This window comes from Elephantulus edwardii, unplaced genomic scaffold (genome assembly GCF_000299155.1).
Source record: "Elephantulus edwardii isolate Elephantulus edwardi_28Jun2011 unplaced genomic scaffold, EleEdw1.0 scaffold00037, whole genome shotgun sequence".
Taxonomy (NCBI): domain Eukaryota; kingdom Metazoa; phylum Chordata; class Mammalia; order Macroscelidea; family Macroscelididae; genus Elephantulus; species Elephantulus edwardii.
In genome coordinates this window covers 11712223-11730449 of record NW_006399787.1, presented here as the reverse complement: position 1 = coordinate 11730449, position 18227 = coordinate 11712223, and the positions used below count along the sequence as shown (strand labels likewise).

The window sequence follows — 18227 nt, the reverse complement described above, 5'->3', positions numbered from 1 at the left end:
CCTCACTTCACCACTGGGGCCCCTGCCCATGAGCTCCTGTAAAGCCCACCTGGTGCCTGGACCTCTGTGCCCTGGCCCCAGGGCGCAGAGCTTGGCGGGAGTCGCCGGCTTTTTGGAATTCCTAATCGCTCCTGGCCCCGGTGATTGGCTGCTCAGCTCTGACCCCACTTGGGCTGCCGCCTGGTTGGATAAAAGGGGAATCTCCTTGGGGCTCCAGAGCATTAGACACCGGAGGGGGCACCTGGGACCAACTTCTCGAAGCGGGGAGCCCGACGGGGGGGTGGGGGGAGCCAAAGACCTGCGGCCTCAGCGCCTCCACAGAGCCAGGAGATGACGGGGAAAGCCGGGGAAGCGCTGAGCAAGCCCAAAGCAGAGACAGTGGCCAAGAGCACCTCGGGGGGCGCCCCGGCCAGGTGCACGGGCTTCGGCATCCAGGAGATCCTGGGCTTAAACAAGGAGCCCCCCAGCTCGCACCCGCGGGCCGCCCTCGACAGCCTGGCCCCTGGGCACTTGCTGACGGCGCGCTCCGTGCTCAGCCCAGCAGGAGTGGGCGGCATGGGGCTGCTGGGGCCCGGGGGGCTCCCCGGCTTCTACGCGCAGCCCACCTTCCTGGAAGTGCTGTCTGACCCGCAGAGTGTACACTTGCAGCCGCTAGGCAGAGCGTCGGGACCGCTGGACACCAGCCAGACAGCTAGCTCGGGTAGGTGGTGAGGGCGAGGCTGTGCGGCGGCCTGACCCGAGGGCGAGAGAGGGCGATAGCCGGGACCCCAGTGCCGTCGGCCCGCGCGGGCCCCACAGGCCTTCTCGGAGCGCAAAAGTTCGTCCCAGGCCGCAGAGTCGCGCCCGGGGCCTGGGCTCTTGCGCTCTGGCAGGGGCCAGCGGATGCTCGGCGCGCCCCTCGCTCTTCGCCTCGGCGCTGCCTCCCGCCTCACATCCCTCGGTCTCCGCTTCAGGCCCGGCTCAGCCGCGGCGCCCCACCGGGGCCCCACATGGTACCGACTGCAGGGTGTCGGAGACGGGGTGCCGGAGCTCCAGGGGGGCTGCAGGCCCCCGGCCCGTCTGCTCCACTGCGGCCCGGCCTCCGGAGGACGGCGCGCCAGGAGCCCAAGTCGGCTGCGCGCAGGTGGCCGGCAAGCGGCTGTCAGCTCCGGCCCCAGCCTCCGGCTCCAAAGTTGCCTCTTTTTTCCTCCCTTTTCTCCATTTCAAATCCCATTCGTTGGTCAACTAGGCTTTGCTTTTACACCCCCACAACCCTGGGCCACCACTGCAGCCCAAGCGGACGGCAGCCGATCCCCGCCAGCGCCACAGGCTATCGGGTCCCGCGCCTGGCAGATGGGGCCCCTGAGTGACCCCACCGCGCCCTCCCCAGGCCATTTTCCCGGCTTCCGTCCCCGCCAGCAGGGTCCCTTCGGCTTCTGTTCTTGTTTAACATCTTCCCCGATTTTTTCGTTTCCATTTTCTTTTTCATTCGGGGATGGGAGACAACGAAAAGTGGCGCCCCAGGCTCTCCAGCCTCGAGCAGGGGCGCATTGTGTGCACTGCGAGTGGGGCTGCGCAGGGAGCCCCGGCCCTTCTCCGCACGCAGCTCCTCGCGCCCGGGTTCCGCTTCTTGGGGCCAACTTTCTGCCCTGGGCGCCCCCCGAGGGTCCTGTGCTCGAAACTGCCTGCGCCCCGCCGCAGAGGCTCCAGCCCCCAGGGGCTGCAGGCTTGGCCTCTCTTACAAAGAAATCCGTTCCAGACCTTCCTACTCGGGCGCCGCCGAGGGTGCGGCTCGTCTGGGCTTCAGGACCGGGACTGACACCCGGCGTGACAGTGGGCGCCCCCGCTGCTCCCGGAGAGGGCCGGGAGTGGGGCCCTAGCGGGCAGGGGCGCCGCAAGTGTGTACCCCTGCTTTTCAGATTCGGAAGATGTTTCTTCCAGCGACCGGAAAATGTCCAAGTCGGCTTTAAACCAGACCAAGAAGCGGAAGAAGCGGCGACACAGGTAAGGCCCCCGCGGCGCTTTCTGACTCCTACCCATCTAGTCCCTCCGTCCCCGGCTCGGGGCTTGGCCCTCCTTTCCGTGAACCTCATTTCCTGAGGCCCCAGGGCTCTCCAGTGTGGGGAGACCCCGGTTGTTTGGGGGAAAACTGCCGGGGCCCTGGTGTCCAGCGAGGATGAAAGATGAAGAGGGGAGTTGGATGATGAGGCCCCTTCGGGTCTGCGAGAGAAAAGCAAGGACCAACCCGGCCTGCCGAAGCCAAAGTCGGGATTCCGGCGTTGGCCGAGACCCCCATCCCCGGCAGGTCCCATTCCTTCTGCCTCCATCCCCATCCCATCTTCTCCCCGCCCTTGCCAAAGCCCGAGCGGGATTCCGCTTTCATGGAAAATTTCCTCTTGGTTGGGTCTCTGTTTGAGGATCTCTGTTCCCATCCACAAACCTCCGTTTCCACGTCTGCGCCCTGGTGGGTTGAGAAGGGTGCAAACTGGCCGGAGTGGGGTGGGCTACTGGAGGTACAGACCACAAGAGAGTTTTGAAAATATTTTTAATTACGCAGTTTTCTATCGGTGAGGAAGGAGAGCTTGGAAAAGAAGCGATTTCCCATTCCACCCCCGCTCCCACCACCCCGCCATCCCATTCCTGTCTGTTTCACTGTCTGTTTCACAGGGTCCTTGTGGGAATTTAGGAAATAAAGGCGGAAGAATAAAAAAAAATCGTGTCCCCTGAGGGCAGTCCTAACGCCCACCTCCCCTTCCTTTTCCATTTCTCTTTTTCCACCTCAGTTCAGGTGCGCGCCCACGGGTCCCCACGCCTCTCAGGACAATTCCCTAAGGCGACGCTTCCCAGATCCCTTCCTCACCCCAACTCACTCTCCCCTGTCTACCTGATTCTTGGCCTCTTTGCACCAGCTTCTCAGTGCTTTACTAGTCCCTTCAACTTCTCCCCCTGGCCCCCATCTTTGAAAATGACCCTCCCATGTCTCCCCGGGGGGCCGTCTGGTGTGGCCTTTAGGGAGAGTGAACGTCAACTTGTTTTCTCCTTGACTTCATGTCATTTCCTCCGGGCAACTGATGGTTTTTGTTTTAAAGAGAGACTTGTTTGCTTGTTTTTAAGTCGGCTCTGATCTTGAGCCTATTTAAAAACAAAACGAAAACATTCATGAACTCATTTATTCAACGAATATTCGTTAAAATATCTACACACCCCTCAGTGCTGTCTTGGGGAGGGGTGTCCTGTCAGGTGCCCCAAGCAGGGAGAGGCTGTAGTGGAGGAGGGGCAGACGGAACTGCTTTGGGGCAGGTTCATCCTGGGCCTGGTGGAGTGTTCCCACAAGATGCTTCTGACTGCAGGAGCAGTGTTTCCACTTCGGCCAGTCCTGGCTGTGTCCTGTTTGTGGCCTGTTCGCTGTTTGTAGCCCCACGCTTGCTTGCTCCTTGCTCCGCTGTTGAGAATGCCTTTGGGGAACTTTAGCGGGTTCCTGGTGAGACATGACAGCGATTTGCAAACTTAAGAGAAACCTTAGGTTTCTGGTTTTTATCTGGTGCACGAAGGAAGCAGAGCAGATAAATGGATAGAGGGGAAGGGTGACCGATGGCGAGATACCGTTTTAATTGGGGGAGAGGGAATGTGTTTTTCTGATCGCTTATGTGAGAATTTGGGGTAAAAGGCCTAGAATCAGGGGGTGTGAGATGAACAGGTCTTTATCTCCTCAGACACAATCCTGCCTGGCAGAGGTTGTAGTGGGAGCTAGGGTGGCTTGGAGCAGCATGAGCACTGAGCCTTGGGGTTTTCCTCCCCTTTCCCCGGAAAGCTCAGCTCCTCTCAGGCACGGTGCTCCTGGAGACTGGAGTCCTGAGTTCTGGGGTCCTGAGTCCCACCAGGGGCAGCATTGGGACTGTGTGTGGGGCTAGGGGCAGGCTCCCTGGAAACAGTAAGCATCCACAGTGCATCAGCTCTTCAAGTGGAATTAGAAGAAGGTGGGGGGATTTGTCCTTTTGTTGATGGTGACCATTCCCAGACAGATGCAGGGGCCTGACGGATCCTAAAAGACTTCTAATCAGCTTCCCACCTTAGCCACACTCCCTGTGCAGTGCCCTACCTTTGGCAAAGACTTCCACTTTGGGATCATTCGTGAGGGGGGAGGATGTGTGCACTCTCCTCACCCTCCCACCATCAAGTTCAGGGACAGAAGAGAAGAGAACACAGCAGATCTTCAAAGTTCTGAACAGTTGATTCTCTGTGATTGATAAAACAGGGTTCAGAGCTGTTGTTCATAGGGTCACTATGAGTTGTATGGCACCTAACAACAACAACAACAAGAACAACAAATATAAGCAGGGAACCCTGGTGGTTCAGTGGCTGGCTGTTTGAAGCCCAGATAATGGCAGTCTGCTTTCAGAAAGGGTTTTCCATATTTTTTATAATTTTATATTGACTCGCATGCAAAGTTAATACATATTGTGTTTCACTTATATACATTGTGTTTCACACATTTCTTCATTCACATTGTCTTTCATGTGATCATTCCCATACATTGTGTTTTATAAAACCAGTCACCATTGATCTATGCCCACTACCACCCCATCTTTTCAGGTCCCCTGCTTTCATAAAGTTTTACAGCCTTGGAGACCCAGGGGCAGTTCAGCTCTGCCCTACGGCATCCCTATGTGCTGAAAGCAACTCCATGGCAAAGGGTTTGCCTTACACCCAAGAACAAAACAAACCATGATAAAACAAAACCAAACCCCCACATCATTGTTACTGAGTAGACACTAACTTGTAGCTGAGCCATCAGTGGATTTTCAGAGTCTGTCAATCTCACAGGAAGAGAGCGCCCACCTTCCTCTCATGGGGCCACTTGGTGGATTTGAACCTCTGCAGAGGCACCATTTTTGGCTTAGCCACATGACTCCCTGTGGGTGATGCCACCATGCCTCCCTCAGAGAGCAGAGTCAATGGTTTAGAATCAAACTGGCCATTTTCTCTGAAGAGCAGAATCCTTCTTCCTCAGATACCTCTTGCACAGTTCCTCAGGATATTAAAGTGGACGCCGGAGTGAGGGCTGTGTGAGCTTCATTTTGTACTTCTTCCATTGTGTCGGGGGAGATGGGGAGTCCGAACTCCTGTGTTCTGGATTCCAGGGCACCAAGTCCAGGCTGCATACAATTCAGCTTGTAGAAACTGGACAATGTTTGCCCATTGGCTTGTTGATGAAGGTCTAGAGGAAAAGTCACCAGAACCTGATAAAATGAAGCTCTGAGAAAGAGTTCTTATTTGCAATTGTGTCGTCCGTGTTTATTCCATAAAGGAAGCCTATGAGCAGAACTGTCTTGTCCTGGAAAAAAAAAGTTCTGTAATATGTTAGAATGTTTTCACTTGTGTGTGTTTTCCCGAGGGGAGAGAATGCAGCTTTCACCAGGGTTTTTAAGCTATGTGTGACTCACAGAAGATCCATACGAGCTATGCTGGGGTCAGGACTAGGGGGCAGAGAGTGAGGGGGGCAGTTCACTCAGCCTCTTAGGGTGACCGGAAATGGACAAGTGCACAGGGGCTGAGCCTGTGTGAGGTGGTTAGAAGATGGCCCTGGCCTTTCCACCTGTGGGGGGAGCAGGGAGAAGAACCTGAGGGAGCCTCTAGGGAGCTGGGGGTCTAGGGGACAGCAGGGAAATGTGGGTGAACAGAGCTGGAGCTGTGGGGTGGGTTGAGGGGCTGGGTGACCCATTTGTCTCACTTCGGCACACCCTGACACTGCAGCTCTGTTTGACTTTCTAGTCAGTCTTGGAACCTGGAGTACAACTTTTTTGCTTTTTTTAATTGTTATTTTGGAGGGCAGTTTAAAAAAATCCCCTTTAGTGTCTATAAGGGGAGCCCAGGAAGCAGTCCCAGAGAACTAGAACATCTATTTGCTGGATCAGCGCTATCCCTGAATGCTCCTTTCCCCGGAACACCCCCAGAAAGATTCCAAATGTGGAAAATCATTCAGGGAGGTTAGTGGGGAACTTCAGCATTCAATGAAAAAAGAATATAGAGAATTAAACTGTGAGAGTATGTGGCAAATATATGCATAGGAGAGAGAGAGAGCGAGGGAGAGGGAGAGGGAGAGGGAGAGAGATAGAGATAGAGAGAGAGAGAGAGAACAATGCTGAGCCAGCACGGGCACAGGGGAGGAGCCATCTATCCTCTTTGCAGCAGGTGCTTTCAGTCTCTGGGGTCTTGAGTGTCTGGTTTTTCTCCCCTCAGGACAATCTTTACCTCCTACCAACTAGAGGAGCTGGAGAAGGCATTCAACGAGGCCCACTACCCAGACGTCTATGCCCGCGAGATGCTGGCCATGAAGACAGAGCTGCCAGAGGACAGGATACAGGTACTGAGCCCGAGCCCTCCCTACTCTTCTCCCCCACTCCTGGGGACACTCTGTCACCTCTGCCATGAGGACATTATGGCCTGTGATCATGTTCACCTGAAGAACAGATCACCTGAAATGACAGGAATTAGCTACACACCGGCCATGTGAAGAAGGACAAGAGGCTTGGCAGCTATAGCCCAAATGCTGGTCCAGCAAAGGCCATGCACTCCAGACAGCCCTTGATGGAGTCGAGGGTGAGAGGAAGAAGGAGGGCTGGGTGACTTCTGAGTTCTGGGCACGTTATTGCATGATGGGTGTCCCCTAGGTCCAGCTAAATGACTGCCACAAGCCCAGAGGTGACCCTGGCCCTCTGAGGATGACTATTGTGAGGGAAATTCTAACACTGCCCACAGGCTACTTCACTTCCCTCCACCTCCCAAAGAGGAAGATGCTGCCTCTCCCTTCCTACTCTCCACCACCTCCATCCACCCAAGGTGCCTTCCTCTCCTGATAACCATGTAGCCACTGGCCATGGCCTCGCTGCTGCTCCTTCCTTTCTCCCAGGCCTGACCCCTGATGTGGCCCAGGTCGTGGCCTGGGACGTGTGCTCATGGGGGTGGCCCATCAGGCTCTCCTCTCCTGAGGATTTTGGTGACACAGCCAGGCAATGATCAAGGCTGGGGTATTCTCAGTTGTGGTGAGCTCAGGGCCTCCTTTTAACATCAGCAAGACCTCTCCAAGTCTAGAACCTCTCTTTTGGAAAAGGGTGGGGCTGATCTGTAATTTGCCTGAGAGAAGACAAAGTCTGATGACTTTCAAGGTTGTTGTTTTTGTGTATTGTCGAGTCAGAAGCTGACCCTTCAGTGAGTTTTCAGAGGCAGTAAATTGCAAAGGAGGAGACCGCCCATCTTTCTCCCATGGAGCAGCTGGTGGACTCAAACCATGTACCTTTGCATTGGCAGCACCATTCCTTATCACCAAGCCACCAGAGCCCCCGACTTTGTGAGTTGCTGTCATGTGCTGTTGAGTCAGAACCGACCCATGGCTGACCCTCCAGCAGGTTTTCAGAGGCAGGAAGTCACACTGGAGGAGACTGCCCATCCTTCCCCACAGAGCAACGGGGCCTCCCTGAGACAGAAGTGAAGTGGGACAGGAGACCCTGTGCAGAGATCTGGGGTCAGAGATGGTCTCAGCCTGAAGTGGAAGCTGTCCCAGCCACCTGAGCAGTCCACGTAGTAGCTCACTTTGCTGTTTTGTTGTCAGTAGCCATCAAGATGACTATGACACATAACGACACTGAAGAACAGATCTGAACCTTCTGTCCTGTGCCATCCTCATGATGTGCTGGAGCCCAGTGTTATAGCCACTGTGGCTTTAGAGGCTGGGAAATAGGGGTGGGAGGTAGAGTCCTTGCTTCCTGAAACCCCCTCTGCTCCCCGATAGCCTTTGTGTCTCCTGGTGTAGGGTGTGTATGTTGGGATTGTGGAGGGCACCTGGTGAAGAACTAATCTAGGTATTTGAGTTGCTTTGCAGTCTCTTGCTGGAGAACCAGAAATTGGGAAACAAGGTCCTGTGTTGCCTTTGCAGAAGGGTGATCTCCCCTGGAAAGTGAATTTTAACTCATGGCTTTTGACATTGTCACTAATAATAAGCTCAGTTATTAATAAGCTGATTATCTGTTTGGTGCATTATCCATGGTGGCCAAGATCCATCCCCTCCCTCAAGCTGAGCTCCGGTGAGAGCTAAGGGGTGGTTCCAAAGTGTGGGTGTTTGTGATTCGTGTAAGCCAAGGCCCACTCTGGTCCCTGTGGGGTGCTTACTCGTTAGCATAAAGTTGATCATTAAGGGGACTGGAGGGGGGGGCGGAGTAGCACTGACAAACTCTCCTGTTGGCAGGGTCCACGTTTGCACTATTGACCAGTAAGAAGGAACAGCTTGTCCCTTGCTGAGAGCTGTCCTAAAATCTGTTTCGCTGTGGAGGTGGAGGGTGGAGACATTTGGAGCCTGTTGAGTCAGGACTTGGGGAAGGCTCTCTCTCAGCTGGAATGGTCACTGCACCGTGTTACCTCAGCTGGTGGACGCCAAGCTTCTGTAGGCAGCCCGGGCGTTGTCTGTGGGGTGACGGCTGCGGCTACCACAATCTGTGTGGAGGGGCTAGGCATGCAGGACAGGAATTTTAATTGTCGTGAGGGCTGGCTGTAGGGTTTGTGATACAATAGAAAGGAGGTGAGAAATCTTTAACCCCTTGAACATGGCATGGTTCTCTGACTAAATTCTGCCCCCAAAAAGTGTTTATGTATTGTAAAGGCATCATGTCCCAAAGTGTTTTCCTAAACATCTAAATGTAACCACAATAACCACAGTTGTCATTTTAAAAACATGTCCCACATACTAGATATTCTTCTAGACAGGTGGCATGCACGGGAGAGGAAGGGCTAGGAAATGGTTTGAGACATGGGCTGTGAAGCCAGAGTGTCTGAGTTCACATACCGGTCTCACCATTACCAGTTGACTAACTCTGACCTGGTTACTTAACCACTCAAAGCCTCAATCCCATATCTATAAAATGGGAATGATAGTGACACCTGCCCCTTGTTTTGGTTGCAATGAGTCAATCGTGGCAGGTGATTGCTAGGTTTCAGCTCCTAACTCATGAAATCCTATACTTCAGTTTGGGTTTAGTCTCCTTCTATAACCAAGGATACTGAGGCTAAGCCATTTATCTAGGATTGTGCAGATAGCAAGTGAGGGACGCAGGATTCTAATCCAGGTCTCAATGCAATATTCACCCTTTCAGCTTCTGCCTCTTGTGTCTGAAGCCTTTGATTTGAAGAGAGGCAGCAAACAGAGGCTATTTGAGGTATTACAGGGGGAATCTCAAGTGTTCAAACCTTCTTTATAAGGAAAGCCAATCTTTATTTGTTGACTTCCCAGCACTGTTCTAAAAAAGCAAAACAAAAAGACAGTAACAGTCCAGTCATTTAAAAAAATATTCTCAAATGGGAGAATTTATGTACCTGAGTTTAAAAGGGTGAAAAGTTTGTTTCCCTACCCTAATTCACCCTTCTGGTGGTAACCATTTGTTTCTGTTTCCTTCTAGAAATAGTTTGTGCATGTTTTCCAAAGAATATGCTAAAGCACCTAATGATCCCCATTATTATCCCCATTTTACAGATAAGGAATGTGAGGCACAGAATAGTAATGCCAGGTAGGGCAAGGATTCAAATTTAAATCCCTCTAGATTCTGGAGCACCTCTTTCACTGTATTGCTGCCCTGTCTCTTGGTATGTTCCTTTAAATGGGAAAAAGGCATTGAAAACGGAAAAGTTGCTATTCCAGAGTCAGCCCCTCCTCTCTCCCAGCTTTCAGCCAGGAATGTGTGTGTGTGTGTGTGTGTGTGTGTGTGTGTGTGTGTGTGTAAATTCCTAAAGTGCACTGAATGTCAGGGATGACTCTGACACTCACCAGTTGTAGTGAAGGCCAGGCCCCTTCCCATCCCTGCATCTCAGCTGCTTCTTTGAGAAAGGCAGGGCAGGAGGCCTCCCAGGGAGGAACCACCTCACACCAGACATCTGGGCTGGCACTGGTCCGGTGAGGGTGCAGGGCAGATGGGGTGTGACAGTCCAGGTGGACATCTGGGACACGTGCCATTGCTGGGCCAATCCACATAAACAGCCAGACACATCTGAGGCCAAGCACCTAATAGCTAATGTGTACCAGTAGTACAGACATGAAAACTCAGACTCACTGACTTCTAGCCTGTTTCATTACCAGCAAACCCAGTTCTGAGCCTTTATCCATTTGTAACATACTACTTAAGAAATTCTACTTTAATGAAATATTATTAATTGGTGCTATTAAGTCAGAACAGATTCTTAGCTGATCTTCCAGCAGTTTTCAGAGATTGTAAATTGAGTGGAAAGAGATTGTGTATCTTTCTCTCCAGGAGCAGCTGGTGGATCTGAACCACCTATCTTAGACCCTCTATGAGGTGGACTGATTCAGTGACTGGGGTAATCGGGATGGGAGTGTCAGAGGCAATGCGACTGGCACAGAATAGAGCAGGGTTTAGGGCTGTTGTACATAGGGTCACTATGAGTCACAAGCGACACAGCAGCATATAACAACATCATAGGGCTGGCACCACAATTTCTTGCCCCTAGGCCACCAGTGCTGTCTGGTATTGTTCTTCTTTACATTTATTAAATGCTTAGTGTTGTCACAGATGGTAAAATCTTTCTTCATTTTTAATGTATTTATGTAATCTTCATGCATTTAATCTTCACAACCACCAGAGGAATGAGATGCTAGTCTTCGCCTGACATTCTAGATGAGAAAACCTAGTGGCTAGGAGGTGATGCAAGTCTTGGTAGGAGGTTCAAGCCCAGTGCTCTCCCCTTGCATGAGATAGCTATGCAGGCCAGTCTAAGGGAACCAGAATGAATGCCAAAATCCACAAGGATGGGCCTCGTCCATCAGTAACTTCCTCTGCCTTTGTGCTTTGGGTCAACACTTCCTCGTCCTACATCTGTCTGGGCTGAGGCAAATGGGGGCGGGGGGAAGATGTAACTTGGTATCTCCATGCCAGGCTTGGGCACATTATTCTCTTACTGTCCCCAGAAAGTAAGGTTAGAATATGTCCTCCTATAAGCCCCTGTGGGATGCTAGTCTGTGGTGTGTGGGTGTGGGTGTGGGTGTATGTAGTAATGAGATGTACTCAATTTTCTGCTTATGTGATTTTTCTGACAAAAGTTGCCATTTGTTATAAAAATGCAAACATTACAGCGATACGCCATGGGCTGAACAAATGGAGCTCACCTCTCACCCCCACACATAGAAGCTGAGTTGATTGATGTGTGAGTTGAGAATCAGATTCTGACTGGCACTGCTCAGCTTCACACCTTTTTTTTTTTAAAGTGTTTATTGTGATTTTTAACCAAAGTTTACAGAAAAGTTAGGCTTTCATAACTACGTGCTTTTTAAAGTGGCCCTTGTCTATGTCTGGGTGTAATATATTAGGGGCCTGTGTTCCAGGATCTAGGCGATAGGGGCAAAGGCAGGAAAGGATTTGCAGGGTGGCTCAGCCTGGGGACGTTACTTTTTAAAGTAACGCAGCTTTTTAAAATGCCAGCTCTGGGCTCCCACACCCAGTGATTCTGATCTCATTGGTTTGGGGTGGAGCCTTGGCATTTGCATGTTTTTAAAGCACTCCGGTGTTAAATTGGGTCAGAAGCTCTGGGTGGATGTTCTGTCGGACGTGAGCGAGCTGGGCTAGTGTGGAAGAGGTTGCTAATTGAGCCGTCCAGTGTGCAGGGGAAGAGGCTGTCGGAGCGGCCTGAAAGCCCGGGCAGAGCTGCCCCCTCGTGGCCATCGGAGGTGCAGCTGGGCTTGTCTGAGCCTGCGACTGGAGCTGGAGATTTTGCTCTGAAAAATGGTGTCAGAAGTGCTGAGTGCGTTTGGAGTGTGAAGTCATTAAATCATGCGCGCAATGAGCCCAAATTAATCAGCTTCCAGCCAGAGGGGAGGATGGAAGCTGCCACATGGAGGGCAGAGCTGGGCCGGATGGGATGTGGTTAAGACGGGAGGGGGAGATTTAGGGTCTCTCAGTAAGCGCTGTGGGCAAAGGGCACCTTTCAGGCAGTGTCTCCTTTAGGGAGGGATCCTGGGGGCCTCACGGGCATGCTGTCTGTGGGAACGCAAAGCTGATGGGAACTAACTGATGGTGCAGAGTCAAGAGAAGCTGTTACATACAGCCACAGGCCTCCCCCTGGTCACTGACATGGTGAAGGAGCAAGTCCCAGCAGGGCTCCCTTCTCTGGGTCCCACCTGTCGTTCTGTGGAGGCACCTGTCAGATGAGCTGGTGGCAGCCAGAGGCATCCTATGTGGGTTTCCTAAGTGCCCCAGGGATACCACCTCTGAAGGGAAAGGTGCCAGGATACCTAGGCTCTTCCCAACCTGGTAGATCTTAAATAGATCTGACGATCTTTGTCAACCAGTGGGGATAGCATATGGGCCTTTTCTCCAGGACTCGGAGTTGGGAGGTGTAAGGCAGGCTCTGTCCTCCCCGTGGCCTGCATGCAGGCTTGCCTGAAGAGCCCAAGAGGGTGGACAGTCAGGAAAGCCAGTGAGGGTGGGACTGAAAGGATGTTGTGGGCCTAGCAGAACCAAGTGGGAAAAAGTCATCACAAAAGTGGGAGATGGCAGGGCCTGGTTTTATGTCACAAACACAGAGCATTTAATGATAAAGATTCATCTCATTACACATCTGTCAACAGAGCTCAAGTATCATGCCAACATTTCCCACCTCATGGTCTGCGCTAGGATCCCTGGGTAATGTTGTTGTTAGGTGCCATCAAGTTGAGTACAATTCATAGTGACCCTATAAACAAAAGATCTGAACCTACTCCTGTCCTGTGCCGTCCTCACACTTCCTGAAACACAAGAGCCCATTGCAGCAGTCAACCTGTCAATCCACCTGCTTGAGGGTCTTCCTCTCCTTCGCCAACCCTCCACCCTTCCCAGCTGTACTCTCTCCAAGACATATCTATTCATTTTCCTGGCCATCCATGGAATGTTCAGTGCTCTTCTCCAACACCACAGCTCAAAGGCACAAATTCTTTGTCTCTCATCCTTACTCATTATCCAAGTCTCAGATGCATAGCTAGTAATTGGAAAGACCACGGCCTGAATCAGACACACCTTAGTCCTCAAACTGACATCACTACTCCTCAATAATTTGGAAAGGTCCCTAACTGCAGATTTTTCCCAGTGCAATGCATCTCCTTATTTCCTGACTGCTCTTACCAAGAGTGTTAATTGTGGATCCAAGCAAGATGAAGCTGTTGACAGTTTCAATTTCCTCTCCATCCATCATGACACTGCCTATTGATCCAGTGGTAAGAATCTTTGTTTTCTTGATAATGAGACACAATCCATACTTAAGGCTGCATTCCTTTATCTTCTGCAACAAGTGCTTCAAATCATCCTCACTTTCAGCAAGCAAGAGTAATGCTAGGGGTTAAATTTGTCTAGTAATGGAAAGACTGGGTTGGCAGGTCAGACCAACCCAGAGGCACCTTGGAAGCAAGGTCTGGTGATCTGCTTCCAAAAGATCACAAGTCCTGAGAAGCACAGCTCTACGCTGCAACATGTGGAGTCACCAGAAGCAGCCAGTTTGGTTTCAGTTTTACTCTATGCCATACCAGGTGCTCTGACAGCATAAAGCATGGCATGCAGTGCTATTAACCCAACAGCCTGCAGTTCAAAGCCACCAGCTTCTCTGTGAGAGAAAGATGCACAACCATCTCCTGTTAAGATTTACAGCCTTGGGAACTTGTTGAGTCTGAATGAGCCAGAATTGATTCCATGGCAGCGAGTATGTGCCAGGCAGTTCCCACGTACTGTTTTATTTCATTTCACACCACACGTGTGTGGAGATGGTATCCCCTGGCAGATGGGAACCAGAAGCACGAAAAGGATGAGAAATGCACCCAGGTAGTTGGAGACAGAGTTAGAGCCTAGATCCTCTAACTTCCACATCACAGCCGGTCGGCAGGGAGTGCTGAGCCCTGCAAGGACCTCTTTTTTCACTTGAGCATCAAGTGCCTGGAAAACACTACAGATGTGGGCAGAATGTCAAGGGCATCTGTTTGGTCCTTTAGATGCCTAGAGAGAGATAATTTGAGTCTGTCTAGCAGCTCTGGTGATACAGTGGTTAAGTGTTTGGCTGTTTGGTTCAAGGCCACCAGCCAGCCAATTCATAAAAGACTTGGCAGTTTGTCTTCACAAAGATTAGAGCCTAGCATGACAATTGGTCTATATACCTGGGACCACATAAGAAGAAGGAGAGTAAAAAAATAGAGAATATAGTGTATGTAGCTAATTCCCTCTGTTAACAACTGCCTCCTTTGCCATGAGACCAGAAAAATTCGATAGTACCTAGTTGCCGTGACAGAATATTTTGGTCAAAAGTCTGTAAAGGAGTCCTGATCAACAGGAGGAAAATGCAGAACAAAATTAAAAATTCTTGTGGGATCCAAACTTCTTGGAGTCATGAAAGTCACAGGAACCCCTAAGACAATTGCCCTGGGATAATCTTCAAACTTTAAATATATATTTTTAAAAAAAATCCTTGGAGGTCTTCTTAAAACCAGAGGCTAATTTGCTTAAGTATTATTAAATGTTTAATGGTATTGTCTACTTTGAGCATTATACTCTGTTAAGAGCTATCTATAAATGGGATCAACTTGATAATGACAATTTGAAAGATTAAGGACTTAGGATTAAAGTTTTTAAAGGGAACTTTAGGGGGCAATGAAGGTACTTTAGTGGAGAAGAACAACTCAGAAAAAGAGGGTGAGGATAGCTGTATAACTCAAAGAACATAATCAGTGTCACTAAATGACACATGTAGAAACTATTGAATTAGGGTATGCTTGCCATATATATTCTCAACAACAACTAAAGATTGGAGCCCAGGAAACCCTCTGTGACAGTTCTACCCTGTTCTACAAGGTTGCTATGGATTAGGTTCAGTTTAATGTACAACTACAGAAGAATCAATGCCTTTGAACCATGGTGTTGGAGAAGAGTGCTGAATTTCCCATGAAAAAAACAAACAGATATATCTTAGAGAAGGTGTAGCCAGAGTGCTCCTTGGAGGCAAAGATGATGAAGCTTCGTCTAACATATTTTGGGCATCTTGATAGAAGAGGGTATTCCTCGGAGATGGACATCATGCTTGCAAAGGTGGAGGGGCAGTGAAAGGAAGCCTCTCAGCCGGGTAGGTTGACACGGTGACTGCGGCAATGGGCTTGACAGAGTGTGTCAGAGATTGTGTGGGTGGCATAGGATTAAGACAGTGGTCAGATCTGTTGTTCATAGGAGTGCTATGAGCTGTACTCAATGTGATGGCACTTAACAACAACAACAACAGAGATTGTCTATACTAAAATAGTACAGTCTGGAATTTAGTTCTTTAGTTCATTTCTCTCCTGGCATTATTATTATTATTAAGTCACGCCAGCCTTGGTAAAGTAGAGGCCTGAGGATCAGCTAATGACATTGATTAACCTCTCTTCTGTGCAAATCTCCCTGATTTTTTGTATTTCCACTGAAATAATAATAATGAGTATTTATAGCGTTCTGAGTGACAAGCACTGTTTTGGGATCCTTGTACTTATTTAATCACTTCATTCCCAAACCAACATTAAGAAGTAGATTTTCTAATTTTCTCTTTGAAGAGACTAAGAGAAATCGAGTAATTTATCAAAGATCACACAGCAATCACTATCAGAGGCAGAAATTCCAGTTCAGGACGAGCAACCTCAGTACACTGCAGGTGCTTCTAGAAAGGGGAGTGAAAGGTAAATCTAAAGCTTGGTTAAAATTCAATCCCTTGCCTACTTTCCTCCAAGGTAATACGGCTTCTGCTTCCCTGCCAACTCTCCTAAAAAGATATTGTTTTGGCTTTCCAGGTCTCCTCTGTAAATTGGAGCAGCATCTGGTCTTCCCAGAGAGCCAGGCATTCTGGGAGCCCATAACTGAGGGCCCGATGATTCAGTCTAAATGACCAACAAGTAGCTCCCTTGAGAGAGTGTAGGTGAAGCAACAATCTGATCTGCAGGCTGTTCAAGTTAGAAGACCCAGGAAAATTATTCTACTTATGGGTCCCAGGGATAATCTGAATCTATGTCCTTCTTTTTACCTTTTGCTCTTGAATAGACACCAATGTGTGTCAGGGTAGAACTGTCACCCATGGGGTTTTCAGCGGCTCATTGTTTAGGAACGAGGTCACCACACCTTTCTTCTGCGGTGCCTCCAAGCACACCAGGTCTGATTACTGCTCGCTAACACTTTGTACCACCCTGAGATTTTTCATGTTCTTCTTTTTGTTGTCATTGTTCTGTCCCATCGAATTGGATCCGATTGGCACAGGAGGAGACTGCGCCTCTTTCTCAAGCTGAGCATCTGGTCAATTTGAACAATCCGCCTTTGGGAGAGATTTTTCCTTAGGTTTCCAGTAAAGATGGTGCTCCCATCTGGAAGCACCCTCGACTTCCATGAAAAAGCTATGCACCTCTTCCGTCAACCATGGGGGTCAGTCAGGGCATCTTTGTCTTCTCCACAGTCCTTCTTTGTTGTTGATATGTGCCGTCAAGTCAGAACCAACTCATCGCTGACCCTCCGGTGGGTTTTCAGAGGTAATAAATCTCATGGGAAGAGACTGCCCATCCTTCTCCTACAAAGCAACTGGGGGGTTAGAACCTGAGCCTTTGGGATTGTAGCTTCTTACCAGTAGGCCAGCAGAGCTCCCTTTACTATTAAGCCAAGCTGAATGGAAAGCTCTTTCCTAAACTTGACCTCAGAATTCAGTTGGCTGCAAAAACCTTACCTGACCTTCTACTCTAGCCCTTTGAGTGTGCATCACATATCCATTTTGCCAAGGGATTGGATTAGGAGGTGCTGCTGCACTGAGTGTTGAGGTGTAGGTAGGGTGCTGAGGCTATGCATCTCATATCTTTTCTAAAATCCAAGACACTCTCAAGTCCCACCAGCTGGTACCAGTTAAAGGGTTATTGCCCTGTGGTTTTGTAATGCATTGTATTCAAGCAGGTCAGGCCTTCCTTGGCCTCAAAGCAGATGCCTAGATTACAGTCATAAAGGAAACTTTCCCAGTCTTCTGTGGCCATGACCTGGTGCTAGGAATTCCATCACCAGGGGCTTCCTACTTTGCTATCTTCTCTGAGAGATGAGCAAGTAGAAGTAATAACTTCATATGGATTGGTCCTTTCAGGGTTTCAGGGGATGGGGGTGGGGGGGAGAAGGCAGCTTGGTTGAGACAACTGGGTACTTTTAGAGAAAGAATGGGAGGGAGACTGGAACAGGAGAACCCACCCAGGTCTAAGGCCGGAGTTCATGTGCAGAGGGCAGCCACTAATGTGAACTTCATTTCAATTCATTCCGACTTCTTAGATTACAGAACACAACTGCCACAGGTTTTGCTTCTTCTGGCCACAGATTGCCAGGCCTTCTTCCACCACACTGTTTTTTTGTTTGTTTGTTTTTAAATTTTTTATTTTTTTTATTATTATTTTGTGTGTCTGTGTACCGTCAAATCAGATCTGACTGGTACAGGAGGAGATTGTCCCTCCTTTCCCGGCAGAGCATCTGGTGGATTCGAGCCATGCGCCTCTGGGATTGCAGTGCACCACCACACTGTTGAGTGAACCCCCCACTGCTGCTAACCTTTAGATTAGCAATCCAGCGCAAACCATTTGCACCATCCAGGACATTAGTCTTCTGTAGCTGCCAGTGGAGTCATTCTGCCTCATAGCGACCCTCATTAGGTTTTGAACCTGAACGTCTTTACAGTAAGAGAATGCCCCTCTTTCCCCCCCACCCCCTAGAGCCGCTGGTGGATTGGAACTTCTTTCAGATAGCGGCCTGACACTATTATGGACTCTCTGCCAGGTCTCCTCAGTAGCCTTTAGTGACCTTTCGCGCTTCTAACCAGAAGGCGGTGCGTCCTTGGCGGTTCGAACGCCCCAGCAGCTCCACAGAATGAAGATGGGTGATCTCCTCTCGTGCGATTTTACAGCCTCTGAAAACCAGCTGTGAGTAGGTTTTGGCAATGAGTGTTTTTCGTCACTCGGGGCCATCTCGGCCCAGTCCAGGGGGAGGCCTTTGGCATTTATTTGCCTCTGAGCCCCAGGAAGACCCCAGATGTAACAAAGTGGTAAAATGCACGTGGACCGGGGGAGGCGTTCCCCAAGATCTGGAGAGGCCATCCATACATGGAGATTCCTAGTTAAATGAAGAATTGTCAAGACAGGATTTCAATCGTTTGGGTCCATTTAAAGGAGTGCAGTCTTCTCACTGCCCACTGGGCGCTTCTGTGAC

General features: G+C 50.1%; 1 protein-coding gene across 1 annotated transcript in view; it reads left to right on the top strand.

Annotated features, from left to right (window-relative positions):
• Positions 1-330: 330 nt before the first annotated feature.
• Positions 331-18227, top strand: part of VSX2 (visual system homeobox 2) — a 21064-nt gene continuing 3167 nt past the window's right edge. The window contains exons 1-3 of the mRNA XM_006884684.1: positions 331-700; positions 1899-1983; positions 6220-6343. Of these exons, the coding sequence (XP_006884746.1) occupies positions 331-700; positions 1899-1983; positions 6220-6343 (579 nt within the window). The remainder of the gene's footprint in view (positions 701-1898; positions 1984-6219; positions 6344-18227) is intronic.